At 36.9% G+C, this 13,180-nt stretch overlaps 1 protein-coding gene across 4 annotated transcripts in view; it reads left to right on the forward strand.

Annotated features, from left to right (window-relative positions):
- The window catches only part of EHBP1 (EH domain binding protein 1), a 3,513,379-nt gene that overhangs the window by 2,229,131 nt on the left and 1,271,068 nt on the right, over positions 1 to 13,180 (forward strand). For all 4 annotated transcript variants that reach the window (XM_044055510.1, XM_044055511.1, XM_044055512.1 and 1 more), the window contains one exon: positions 11,680 to 11,858. In XM_044055510.1, the coding sequence (XP_043911445.1) occupies positions 11,680 to 11,858 (179 nt within the window). The remainder of the gene's footprint in view (positions 1 to 11,679; positions 11,859 to 13,180) is intronic.

A 13,180-nucleotide genomic window follows, 5' to 3' on the forward strand; every position in this document is an offset into this window, starting at 1 on the left:
CTTCCCTTTGGCTTATCCACTGCTCCCAGAGTTTTCACACAATGCCTGGCTCCAGCCATTGCTTTTTGCAGACAAAGAGATATTCAAATTTACCTCTACTTAGATGATTGCCTAATTCAGGCAGACAATATATTCAAAATATGAAAACACAAAGAAAATTACACCAAAAACACTAGGTGTCCGGAAAAAACAGCCCAAATGCGATAGATAACTTATTGAACTTTAATGGATTCTGGTACCTCGGCTTTCGCCTTCATAAGGAATATCTATCATGAACAAATCCACCGCTTATAAACCAGCAGCCATAATCAATTAAGCAATTAAGTAATTAAACAATATAAATTTGTTTGAAAAAATATATATGTAAGCATTTAAAGGAACCTAATCATCATACATTACCTAACATTTTATAACAATTTATTTCAAATGCAAAATAATTTATATATTATTTTATTAAATATTATAATTGTTAAGAATACTTGATACAAAATATCCCTAACTTACCTACAAATATGAAAAATTCATACTTTAATTAATAAGTCTCTAAATTTCTAAATTCAAACCAAAGGGATATAAAGTATTAAACTTGATAATGCATTTAGATTCCAAGTTCAACAAACCCCTAGTAAAATTAATGCTATTGGAATCTAACCCCCAGGGTCTGCCCAAAATACTAAACATCAAACCATTATCTATTCCCCCGTGTACTTCATGAAAATGCCTGGCCACTGGACTTTCTAATCTACCCCTCCTTATGTCACCAATGCGTTCAAGAATTCTTGATTTCACTCTTCTCCCAGTCTGGCCAATATACCATTTTTTTGGTGCACAATTGCATCCCAGTATGTAAACAACACCCAAAGAATTGCAATCAAAATGTTCTATAGCACTAAAACTAACCCCATTGATCTCAGTATTATCCAAATTTCTGCATCTAGTGCAGACCTTACACTTTCCACAAGGGAAAGTCCCAGCATTCCATTGTTTCTTATGAAGTTTAAATCTTAATAGTTCCTTTAAATTCTGAAACCTACCATACGAGAAAGTTACTTTGTTGGGAAATAAATGTCCTATCTTGTCATCCCTGCTGATAATGGGCCACAATGAGTTGACCACTCTTCTTGAAATATTGGAGAATTCTGAAAATCTACTCTCAAAAAAATAATGCATTGTCCCCCAATGCTTTCTCCATACTTTCCCTGTCATAATTATTACCTCTTGTATTGAAATCTAACATTTCCTTATTGCTATGGGACCTATCATGCTTGATAATACCTAACTCATGTTTTTTTTGCTAGCAATAATTTAACGGAGAAAGAGAATTCTGTTAGTATGGATGAGTCACTTTTAGATAGTTCCTTGATGGCACATTTTGAGAACCTGTTCATCTATCCTAATAATTTTTTTTTGTAACAAAGTGATAAAGTACAAAAGATTTATTGATGATCTTTTATTTCTTTGTGAAGGTGATTGTAGGGACTTTGATAAATTTATTAGTGAGTTAAAAAACAATCTTTGTGGTTTGGATTTCACTTATAAGACAGGGCGTCGTGAAATCCAATTTCTTGATGTAAGTTTTTATGTGGGGTCTGATAGAAAAATACAATTCAGACCTTATCACAAAGAAACAGCCACCAATAATTTTTTGCATGCCATGAGTATGCATAGTCTCAGTCTTATTAGTTCTTTACCATTAGGTGAATTCAAACGTATTGCTGTCAATACGTCAGAAAAATATATGCTTAATTCAGAATTTAACAAGGTTGAGGCAAAATTAAGTACTAGAGGCTATCCTAAAAACGTGGTGATGTCAGCTAGAAATCAAGTTGAACATGAGTTAGGTATTATCAAGCATGATAGTTCCCATAGCAATAAGGAAATGTTAGATTTCAATACAAGAGGTAATAATTATGACAGGGAAAGTATGGAGAAAGCATTGGGGGACAATGCATTATTTTTTGTGAGTAGATTTTCAGAATTCTCCAATATTTCAAGAAGAGTGGTCAATTCATTGTGGCCCATTATCAGCAGGGATGACAAGATAGGACATTTATTTCCCAACAAAGTAACTTTCTCGTATGGTAGGTTTCAGAATTTAAATGAACTATTAAGATTTAAACTTCATAAGAAACAATGGAATGCTGGGACATTCCCTTGTGGAAAGTGTAAGGTCTGCACTAGATGCAGAAATTTGGATAATACTGAGATCAATGAGGTTAGTTTTAGTGCTATAGAACATTTTGATTGCAATTCTTTGGGTGTTGTTTACATAGTGGGATGCAATTGTGCACCAAAAAAATGGTATATTGGCCAGACTAGGAGAAGAGTCAAATCAAGAATTCTTGAACACATTGGTGACATAAGGAGGGGTAGATTAGAAAGTCCAGTGGCCAGGCATTCTCATGAAGTACACGGGGGAATAGATAATGGTTTGACTTTTAGTATTTTGGGCAGACCCTGGGGGTTAGATTCCAATAGCATTAATTTTACTAGGGGTTTGTTGAACTTGGAATCTAAATGCATTATCAAGTTTAATACTTTATATCCCTTTGGTTTGAATTTAGAAAATTAGAGACTTATTAATTAAAGTATGAAATTTTCATATTTGTAGGTATGTTAGGGATATTTTGTATCAAGTATTCTTAACAATTATAATATTTAATAAAATAATATATAAATTATTTTGCATTTGAAATAAATTGTTATAAAATGTTAGGTAATGTATGATGATTAGGTTCCTTTAAATGTTTATATATATATATTTTTTCAAACAAATTTATATTGTTTAATTACTTAATTGCTTAATTGATTATGGCTGTTGGTTTATAAGCGGTGGATTTGTTCATGGTAGATATTCCTTATGAAGGCGAAAGCCGAGGTACCAGAATCCATTAAAGTTCAATAAGTTATCTATCGCATTTGGGCTGCTTTTTTCCGGACACCTAGTGTTTTTGGTGTGATTCAGGCAGACAGGCAGGAAAAGTTGTTACAGCACCTGACCTTTGTAAAGGACCTACTGACCTCCCTGGGGTATACTGTCATTGAAAAGAAATCAAAACTAGTCCCCACACAAAAAATTGCATTCCTGGGAGCAAGCATGGACACAGCATCCCAGATGGCTTTCCTTACTCCAGAAAAACAAGCCTACCTGACAGGCTACATCTCTCAACTAGCCACCAGAACCCAGTTATCCGCAAGGAAAATCATGTAAGCTCTATGGTTCATGGCCTCCTGCATTCTGCTCATTCCATATGCCAGACTGCATATGAAGAAACTACAATGATACCCAAAAAGCCTTTGGTGTCAACACTCTCGAGACCTGGAAACTATCATACCAATGATACCCTAAGGAAAGACTTTCTTTGGTGGGCAGCAGCATGCAACCACAACAAGGGACTTCCCTTCTCACAACCCCATGCCATCCAGACCCTCATCACAGACGCATCAGACTATGCCTGGGGTGCACTCCTGGATGGCAGGTGCATTCAGGGCCATTGGAGCCCAAATCAAATACATCTGCACATCACCCAAAAAGAAATGCTAGCTGTTCAGCACGCCCTGACAGCTTTCAGACCCTTGCTCTCCCCGAGGCCTGTGCTGATCAAAACAGACAACACCACCGTGATGTGGTATATCAGCAAGTAGGGAGGGACTCGCTCTTATTGTCTCTGCAGGCTTGCCATGACCCTTTGGCACACGGCCTCAGCCATGCAAATACACCTCCTAGCACAATTCCTGCCAGGCTCCCTAAACTCTCTGGCAGACAACTTAAGCAGAAACCTGCTAGACCCACATGAGTGGCAGCTAGAGCACAGAACCTTCACCCTTGTAACCCAGAAATGGGGCACCCCGACGGTGGACCTCTTTGCCTCCCACTCCAGTCATCAGCTCAGCAAATTCTCCACCAGAGAACCTCACAGCAAGGCCTGCAAAGTGGATGCTCTATCCTTCCAATGGTTAAACCTCTCGGTCTATGCATTTCCCCCTCTACCACTCATTTCAAGGGTACTGCTCAAAGTAAGGGAGGAAAAACCAAGGGCAGTCTTGACTGCCCCAGACTGGCCATGCCAGCACTGGTACCCAATGCTGGGCAGCCAGTTACCCCTGCCACCAAGGCACTTACCTCAGATCCTAACATTCCTGACCCAGAAGAATGGAGACAGGGCAACCTCCACCTCTGCAGCTTTTCTCAGAGGGGTCCCCACCAGGGATATCCTGGAGGCTGCAACATGTACTTCTGTTCATACCTTCACGAAGCATTACCACCTGCCTATTTTCTCCAAATCCAAGGCAGGCTTTGCCACCGGAGTCTTGCAGGGCATCCTAATCAGCCCCCAGTCTTCTTGACTGCCTCCACCCTTTTCTTCTGCTTTGGGAATCAACCCGAGTGTGATGACTGCAACAGTGAAACACGAGGAACATAGTACATTTGTGTACACGTACCATAAATGTAGATGTTCGAGTGTAGTCACTGTTACAGTCCTGGTTTCCCACCCTCCATCCCCCTTGTCTCTGTCTCTCTCTCTTCCTCTCTCCTTACAGGGAAGGTTTGGTATTTACTTTCTACTGGTGGTATTCCTCCACCATAGCCTAGCTCCCTCTTTGGGGGTTCCTGACAGTTGGGGCAAGAAAATCAGATGTTATGGCGTCAGCTGCATGATTTTATACCCCCTGATGACCTAACGTCAGTCCTGGAGCGACAGCAACCAATGCAGAAATACTAAGTCTCTGGTATTTGGGCCAACTGAGAGCTACCCCTGGCAAGATAACCCAAGTGTGATGACTGCAACAGTGAATACACTCGAACATCTACATTTACAACTGTACTATGTGTAGGTTGTAAGGTTTTCAAGATATAAAAGTCTGTGAAAATTTAGAAAAATGTATAATTTGGAGCTTTTGTGCATTATAATATAGTATTTGTGAAAAAGACTATGCGTGCTCTGACTATTATCACTGTAAAGAATACTACTTAATGATAACATTGCTATTTGTACAGTTTAAATAGCTTTTATTGTTCACAAAATGTTTACATTTGTTTATCTTATGCTTTTTAAGATTATTTTTTCAGAAAATGCTCTGGAATGCAAGATATGGGTAGGCTGCTAGAGATGTGGTATTTCACACCACATACGTGTTAACCAGTTAAGTATTACAAGCTGAGTTCCCAGTCTTGAAGTAGGGCTGGTGTTAGCATAATGGTTAAGGTGTTTACCTTACAGCCACAAGGTACATGGTTTGATTCTCATTTTGGGTAATTGTTTAGACTTAAAAAGGCCCAAAAGGGCATTTAGCCTAGTACTAATTTATGAACTTATGGTATTACTGCTGCATTATTTTAAAGTATAGTTTACCCTTTGCAGATGTCTGGGGTGTGGAACATCATAACTGCTTGGTTCTCTCCTGTTCATATGAGTGCACTGTAAAAAATGATGCTTATGAGAGTGATCACTGTGAAAAAATGTTACACACTAGCAGAATGTATGTGTGTATTATGTTATTTTATTTCATGTATGTTTGTTAACCAGGGCAGTTGACTGATTTACACTGATGTGTTTCAGCCACAGCCCAGGAGACACAACATAAGTGATCATTAATAAACTGAGTAACAGTACAGTAAGATAAAAGTCAAGAAGAAAATAAACAGGATACCTAGAGGTTCATAACAGGAAAAGCAAATGCAGTTTTATGTGAAATGAAAACATGCAGTACAAACAGTAACAACAGTAGGCAGTTATTTACATTGGTAATATAGTAACAGTATATGTCTACATAACTTATTTATATAGTAAGATGTACAAATGTGAGAAAGAAACACGAAGAAGGAGGAGGAGGTTAGGCCACGGTAGGAGTGAAATGGACTAAGACTGAAGGCTAGTAATGTCACAAGTGATAATTCAGTAAAGGTGTTTAAAAAAAAGACTGAAGGCTAGTCGTGGAATTAACTTTTTTTCCAAAAGGGAAATGTAGGAAAGTGAAATAAGTTGCACTAAAGCTGCATTGAAATGAGAAAAAAAATATTAAAAAAATGGAAGCATTTCTTTAAATTTAAAAGTATAAGAATTTGCCATGTATTTGTGTATAAGAAGTTGCCATGTATTTGACATTTTATTAAATATGCAATATTTAACAGAAGTGTGTGAAACTGTATATAGAAATGTACTTTTGCTACTGTGGGAATGGACTGTTGCTTGAAAATGAAAGTAACTGTGATGCACAAACACCTGGAATACATGAAGCCTAATCCTTATTGTTCGCCTTGTTGGAGCCCCATACCTCTCAGTGGTGGTGCTGCGGTAGCGTTGTCGCCTCACAATTAGACGTTGCCCGTTCGATTCTCAGAGCGTCTTCTGTGTAGCAGCATGCGTGAATGGGCGTTCCTTCGTTGAAGGTTGTGCATTAGGCCCGGCAAGCCAGTACGTAAAACTCTACTGCCAATCATTAGTGGAATAGAGTTCCGCTGTGGCGACACCTAACCGGGAAAAGCCGAAAGACACAAACAATTTTTGGTCTGTTCCTCATCACATTTGTCTTTTTCTGTCAAATCATTGAGGATTGAAATCACTAAATAATGAATGATATTTAAGTTTCAGACATCATACCTTTTAGAAAATGCATACCAGTACAAAGTATGCTATTCTATCAACCTTCTATGCTTATAAGTGCAGTATTTAAAAATTGTCCCAATTTTTGGGTCTTTGTCCAGAATTTTTGCACTAAGGGGTTGACTTCCAGATTTCATAGTGGACGTCAACAGAAAATAGTGCATGGACGGAGGGAGAGAGAGAGAGACTGTTAGCTATGAAGAGTTGCTGGATTTTTTGCTGAGGCATACACAGAGAGAGATAGAGATAGAGCTGCCTGTAAGAACTTTGCAGATCATGTTCTGATCTTGACAGCTAGTGACAGATAAGGCACAGTATATCATTAGCTAAAACTAGTTATGGCATATGGAGTAGCTGATAGCTTACTTTGTCATTTGTTTGTTAAGAATACTTTTTTTATTCCTGCCTGCATATTTACTTTTCAAGTGAGATAATTTGTTTTATTTATTTATAGTAAAGAGAGTTACTGTTTAGTTTTAAGTTATTGTGGCTTCTAGTTTTGTTGTTAACTTAAAGCTATGTATATTGAATTTAGTTTACTGTCCACTCTTTGGTATCCAGTTCTCAATGATTATATCATAGTTTGCACCAAAGATATTGCTAAACAAAGATTTCCTCACATGAGTGCAAAGTGGATACACTATGGCAGCATGTTCCAGATCTTCCTCTGTCTTATAACATGTACAAGCCTCCCCGAACAGTAGTTTATGTTCTTGGTTTGCCAGAGAGCTCTAGTTAGTGGGGCTATTACTCTGAATTGGGGGAGAAGGCATTGGCTCTTGAAAATAATTCTTTACCTCCTGATTTGTAGAAAACATGTACGTGCACATGAAAATAATTTTGGTCAAGGTTCAGTTACTGTAGGCACTAAACTCAATCTAAGGTGGGTGAAATTCCAGGTTACATGCGATTGTAATGGTGATCTGCAGGTGTAAAGTGTAAAGCTTTTTGTGTGTGTGTGTGTGTTGGGGGGGGGCTGGCAGATTTTAGCTGTTATCCAGTGTAACAGTGTGAATTTACTGTATGTCCTTAAGGCCTTGTATATTAATTGACACTTGCAATGCTGTGGATAAAGAAACCGTGCCGCTGCTTGTCGTGTTATTTGATGGTACCATGTGGGATTTTTACACCTGTTCTGCACTTATTTTAGATGGCAGCAGTGGATTTGAGACTGTAAACCCTGTCCAGCATATTCACCATACAAACAGAAGGGTCTTTGCTGCAGTAGAGGCTCTCAGTAAAGCTTGCACCTTCCTACTTTATAAATGTGTGTGTTCTGAACTAGAGTGCATCTGTGTTTCTTTAATGACAGTGACACTTGTTAGGCTTCTTATAGGGAGAAGTCACATGCCTTTACTGCAGCATTGACCCAATTGTTTTGAATATCAGTGGTCCTGATGAATACCCTCATGCAGCTGTGTATGTTCTCTATGTATATAAGAAAACAAGTGCATAAACAACTCTGTGCATCTCTGTAATTTATAATGATCCAATTTCTGGATTAATATAGTTCAAATAATCAAGACTTTGCTGTGGTTTGTTCAATTGCATGGAGGAAGCTGCTGCATGAAAACTGTGTGTCTAATTTACTTCACAAGGACCAGCAACTTTGTTGTGCTGTTCTGAAAATAAAAAGATTTATAAGTGGAAGGAGATATTTAGCTTTTTATAGTTATGTAGACATTTGGAACAGAAAGTGTATCTGTGGATAGCACTTAGCAGAAATTTGAACAATTTCAAAGAACTGGAAATTGTGGATGCCTCCCTCTGGTTTAAACAAATATAAATATATTACATAGAAATGATTGTTTTTTGTTCAATATGAAAGCATCATAGCTGCTGCACATAATTTAAAGTAAACTTTATCAAATTATTTTCGGCTGAATATGACTGAAAAGCATGACCTCTGCATCGTGCCCCTTCTGATGTTATCTTTCTATCAAATGCAGAACCTCTGCTATAAGCTCCTCCTTTTCCCTTCTCATTTATTATGTCACTGTATCTCCTGGACTAAATCATAAATGTAGGAAACATTAGATATTTTGCTTCACCACATTACACTCTGGCTAGTTGTAGTAAGATTGCCCCGAGACTTTTCTGTCAGTGTTTGTAGTACTGACACTAAATCAGTCATTCTTTCCTTTCTTTTTCCGTTTACTTGTACTTTATCTTGCTAATCAGCTGTCAACTGCATTTATATTGATGGAGGAGTGATTTGATAGCTTTCTTTGGCAAACTAAGGTAATATTCATAAAGTTGGAAACAAATTATCTGTTATGCTGAATGCTACAATATGCTGTTTTTAGTGCAATAGCATTTCATTTGGTGGATTAATTCATCTCTATCATCTACTTAATTTTTCTCGGCATTGTGCCCTTTGTTATTTCGTAACATTGGCAAAGTAAATATTACCCTTTTCCTCATCATCTGCTGACCTTGAGTGAATCCATGAGTGAAGGACCATAGTGAAGCAACAACGAGGAACCCAAAGTCACTTTGAATGAATGATTATAAGTAATATATATGACACTTGGTCTGAAAGTTAAACCATTTATCCAACAAAACAGTGTTTGTTTTAATGTTTTTTATTAGTTTTTTTTATTCTTTTTGCTAAATATGTAGTTGATAGAATGTGGTTCGTAATTGATTTTATATGAAGTTTGTTGAAATAATGTTTGCATCTACCACGTCTACAGCTTTTCTGTGTATGTATTATTCATTTATTTTATTTATTGCAATTTGTTTACCAGGATGGTCCATTTGGCCATGAGGAGCCCATTTTCAATGGAGTCCTGGGGAGAAAAGCTCCATTAATACAAAGTAATTAAGTACAAAATTATAAACATAGGACTTACGAAGTATACAAAATACATGATAAGGTATAGACAAAAATACAATTGACTAGTGATTATATAGCTGAAACATAGTAATATAATACTATAAATGTATAGGAATCCTGCATAATCACTTTAAACTGGTCAGTGTCTTGTTAGCAATCATGTTAAAATTAGAATTTGAATTATAAGCAAATTGTTCTGTAGAAAATATTTAATTCACTGATTTATAAATCTTAAGCACAGAGACCAGGGGGACTGACTATTTTAAAACCTTGGCATTATAATATATATATATATATATATATATACATATGTAGTTTATACTGTAGTGTGGTGTACTAGTATTGATTATATAGTATAGCATTTTTTCCTAAAACCAATAATAAATCAGATTTCAGAAAGATAAATACCTAAAAAAAGGCACACACAAACAAAAAGTTAATTTGCTGTTTTTCATCTTTCTTCAAAGTGTGTGGGGTTTCATGGAGAGCGCTAAACAAGATTATTATTTCATTAGTTAAATAGAAAGTGTTGTTGGTAAGTTAGTTTTCTGTTCTTTTTTGTCTACACATACCCTGAGGCTTGTTGTCATCATGGCTGCTCCCTTCTCATCAAAAATAGTGAGAAAGCAACTATATTTCTGTCAGTAGTGGCCCTCTTTGGCTGGTGGATGTTCATTACAGCAGAGATGTATGGTCTCCTAACCTTATTCTTCTGCATCTGCAGTATACACTGTCAACTGTAAATGTTACTGTGGAACTGTAATAATTAGTCTGTTAAAGGATCAGATTAATTAAACGGTTAATTAATTGGTTTTGCCCCATTTATCCATAACTTTGTTTTCTTACTAGCCGATGTAAAACTTCTTTTTTTCTTTTTGTTTTTAATATCTTGTTCATTCTTGGCTCATTTATGTTTCTTAAACCTGAGAGAATGCAGTTTTTACATTTCTTTTGGAAGGGATAATAGTTGCAAAACTTTGAAGAAAATGAACTACATTACCGCAGTGCTGTTAATCTTTCTCATCAGCTCAATGAATGCAGCTTGCGTTGTCAGTCTTCATTCCTGCTTTGCACAGCAGCAGTCACTGATGGACTCCCACCACTGAGCTTTGTGTAATGTTTAAACATTCATTCAATTTTTCACTCACGTTTGGAAAGCTCTTCATCTAATCAACTTTGTAAAGTTAACATGTAGGTGGCATCTCAGAAGTAATAAATGGTATGGATTGGTGGGGTGAAGCTTGAAGGAGCATTTGCATTGCATTGTGTTGTTGCATATGTCTTAGTGATAGTTTTGAATATATTTTTGAAATATTAGACTGTGATGCAGAAGCATATCAACATGTTCTGTACATTTAAATGATGCTTGTTTTACCAAATCAGACACGCTTTATGCTGTTTATATAAAGTGCTCTGTGTACCAGCATTGCAAATTGGAAACCATATATACATTATTTGAACCGATTGTCATGATATTACATAATAAAGATCTGCCACGTAGAGCCCTTATAAAAATGTGTTTCTATTACTGTAGGCACTTGATAGTATTGTTGCTTTATTATTTACTTGCTTACTTTTTCTGTGTAGCCATCAAAAATGTGCTTATGCCTTGCAGTAATTCTAGTGCATAGTTAAGGTGGCCAATATTTAGGGAGGCTGCATGCAGTGTTCTGTAACATAATAGCATCTGTGATTTACAGTGGGACTTCATCCTAGGATCAGATGCATTCCAGTCCTGTACAACACTAGCCACCGGACCTTACTGATTTTTGGTGAACTAATTGTCTTCGTTAAACCTCCTGAGTGTTTTGTTTGCCTTGATGAATGTGTACATCAGCAGAGCTGATAGGATTTGTATTACCTTTATGTTACTGCCGTGTCAAAATCTTTGTAAGGCATATAGTATTTATATGTTGCTAATGAAAATGGCCTGTAGTATTAATACAGTTTTGACTAGGTTCATGCTCAGTGCAGTTCTTGACCTGCAGTCTGTGTATATACACCAGAAAACCTGCTCATCTTACTTACTTCCATGGCAGGTGCCAGAGGGGAGAACTGTAGATAATAACTTGTGATTCTTGCCTTTTACGGAATGTAATCATCATAAACTGACAAGCTTTGAAAGTCCCAACAGATATCAAAAGATGAAAATCATCTGGTTATGTCAGTTAATGTTATTGTTAATTTTCCTCTGTTGGTTATTATTTCTGTATTTTTTCTTCCTTTCCCCTTCAGCTGAGTCCAGTCCCAAGTCCTGCCTTGGAGAGGAAACAAAATGCTAGCCAGTCACTGCTTGTGTGGTGCAGGGAAGCAACAAAGAACTACAGAGGTGTGAAAATCACTAACTTTACCACGTCGTGGAGGAATGGCCTAGCCTTTTGTGCGATACTGAACCACTTCAGACCTGATCTAATGTAAGTAATAATGCAGCCAACCAAACTAGGTAGCCGCACACTATGACTTATTTCTTTCTGGAGTATCTGTTATGTCAACTTTAAAGTCATAATTCTACTGTGGACTGGTGTTGCTGTACTTCATGAAAATATAATGCGGTGTTAGACTGACAGCTGGGAAGATAAATGATCTTTGATCACAAAAAGATACTGTATGTGAAACTTGGGTGCATCATGTAAGAAAACAGAGTGATGATGTCTTTTTATGTTCCTGTGTAAGATTGTCTAGTTTATACAGGAAAACTGACGACCTTTGTTGTTTCTCCTGAAATGTTTTAAGGTCATTCATTAACTTTATAAGACCATTGACCCCTTTATCCATTTTTTGGGAAAACCTGTGAGTACTGGTCTGACTGAAATAACTCTTTGAGTCATACAGTATGCAAATGAAACATAAGTGAATCAAATCTTGGGCTGCAGGGTGAAGCTTCTTAGAAGGCCATGGTCTATTTTTGGTCTCAGCATAAGTAAGTGCTAAATATATGCATACATAAACTCATGCATGCAAATGTTTACAAAATATACAACAATGATAATCATTTATCATACCCTTTCCAAATGGACATAGCTTGTACAGGCTTTGTACAAGTATTTGTACAGGTGGTTGTTTAATTTTAATAACCAGGTTTGTCCACTGTGGCTTAGGCCATTTTCATTTGAGTCCCAGGGAGAAATATTTCAAAATCGTATTCAAAAGCAGTTGCATGTAAATGACATAATAAATAATGTAGCATGTATTTAATATTTAACAAAGTATTTGTGTTCTGCCATAAACACATTTAAAAAGTGACCGTATTAATAACAATAGGCACAGAAACAAAGTAGATTAAGTTAAGAAGAGCAGAGAGGGCAGCCAAAAAGAATTCCTGGAAAATAGGAGTGGGAGAAAGGGGAGAAAAAAGGTAAGAGTATTACCTGGGCAAGAACAGTTCAGTAGTCATTTAGTCTAATAAGTACATAATACTTAAATAAAGTTAAAGTAAAATAGTTACGCAAACAAATCAACTTATGACAGTATAATGTTTTTCATTAAATATGCAATAAACAGGAAGAGAAAAGAGGAGCCCAAAAGTCAATAATATAGTAATTTCAAGTTATAACTAATTTAAAGTAAGTACCTAAGACTGAGTACCAGCCGCGGTGGTGCAGTGGATAGCATTCGCCTCACAGCAAGAGGTTCTCCCATTCGATTCTTGGCTGGAGCGCCTTCTGTGTGGAGTCTGCATGTCCTCCCCACAGTAGAGTGATGTTAAAGACATGCAGGTAGGTGCGAGCGTGAATGG

Source organism: Protopterus annectens, chromosome 1.part2, assembly GCF_019279795.1.
Source record: "Protopterus annectens isolate FY-2018-M chromosome 1.part2, PAN1.0, whole genome shotgun sequence".
NCBI classification, from domain to species: Eukaryota; Metazoa; Chordata; order Ceratodontiformes; family Protopteridae; genus Protopterus; species Protopterus annectens.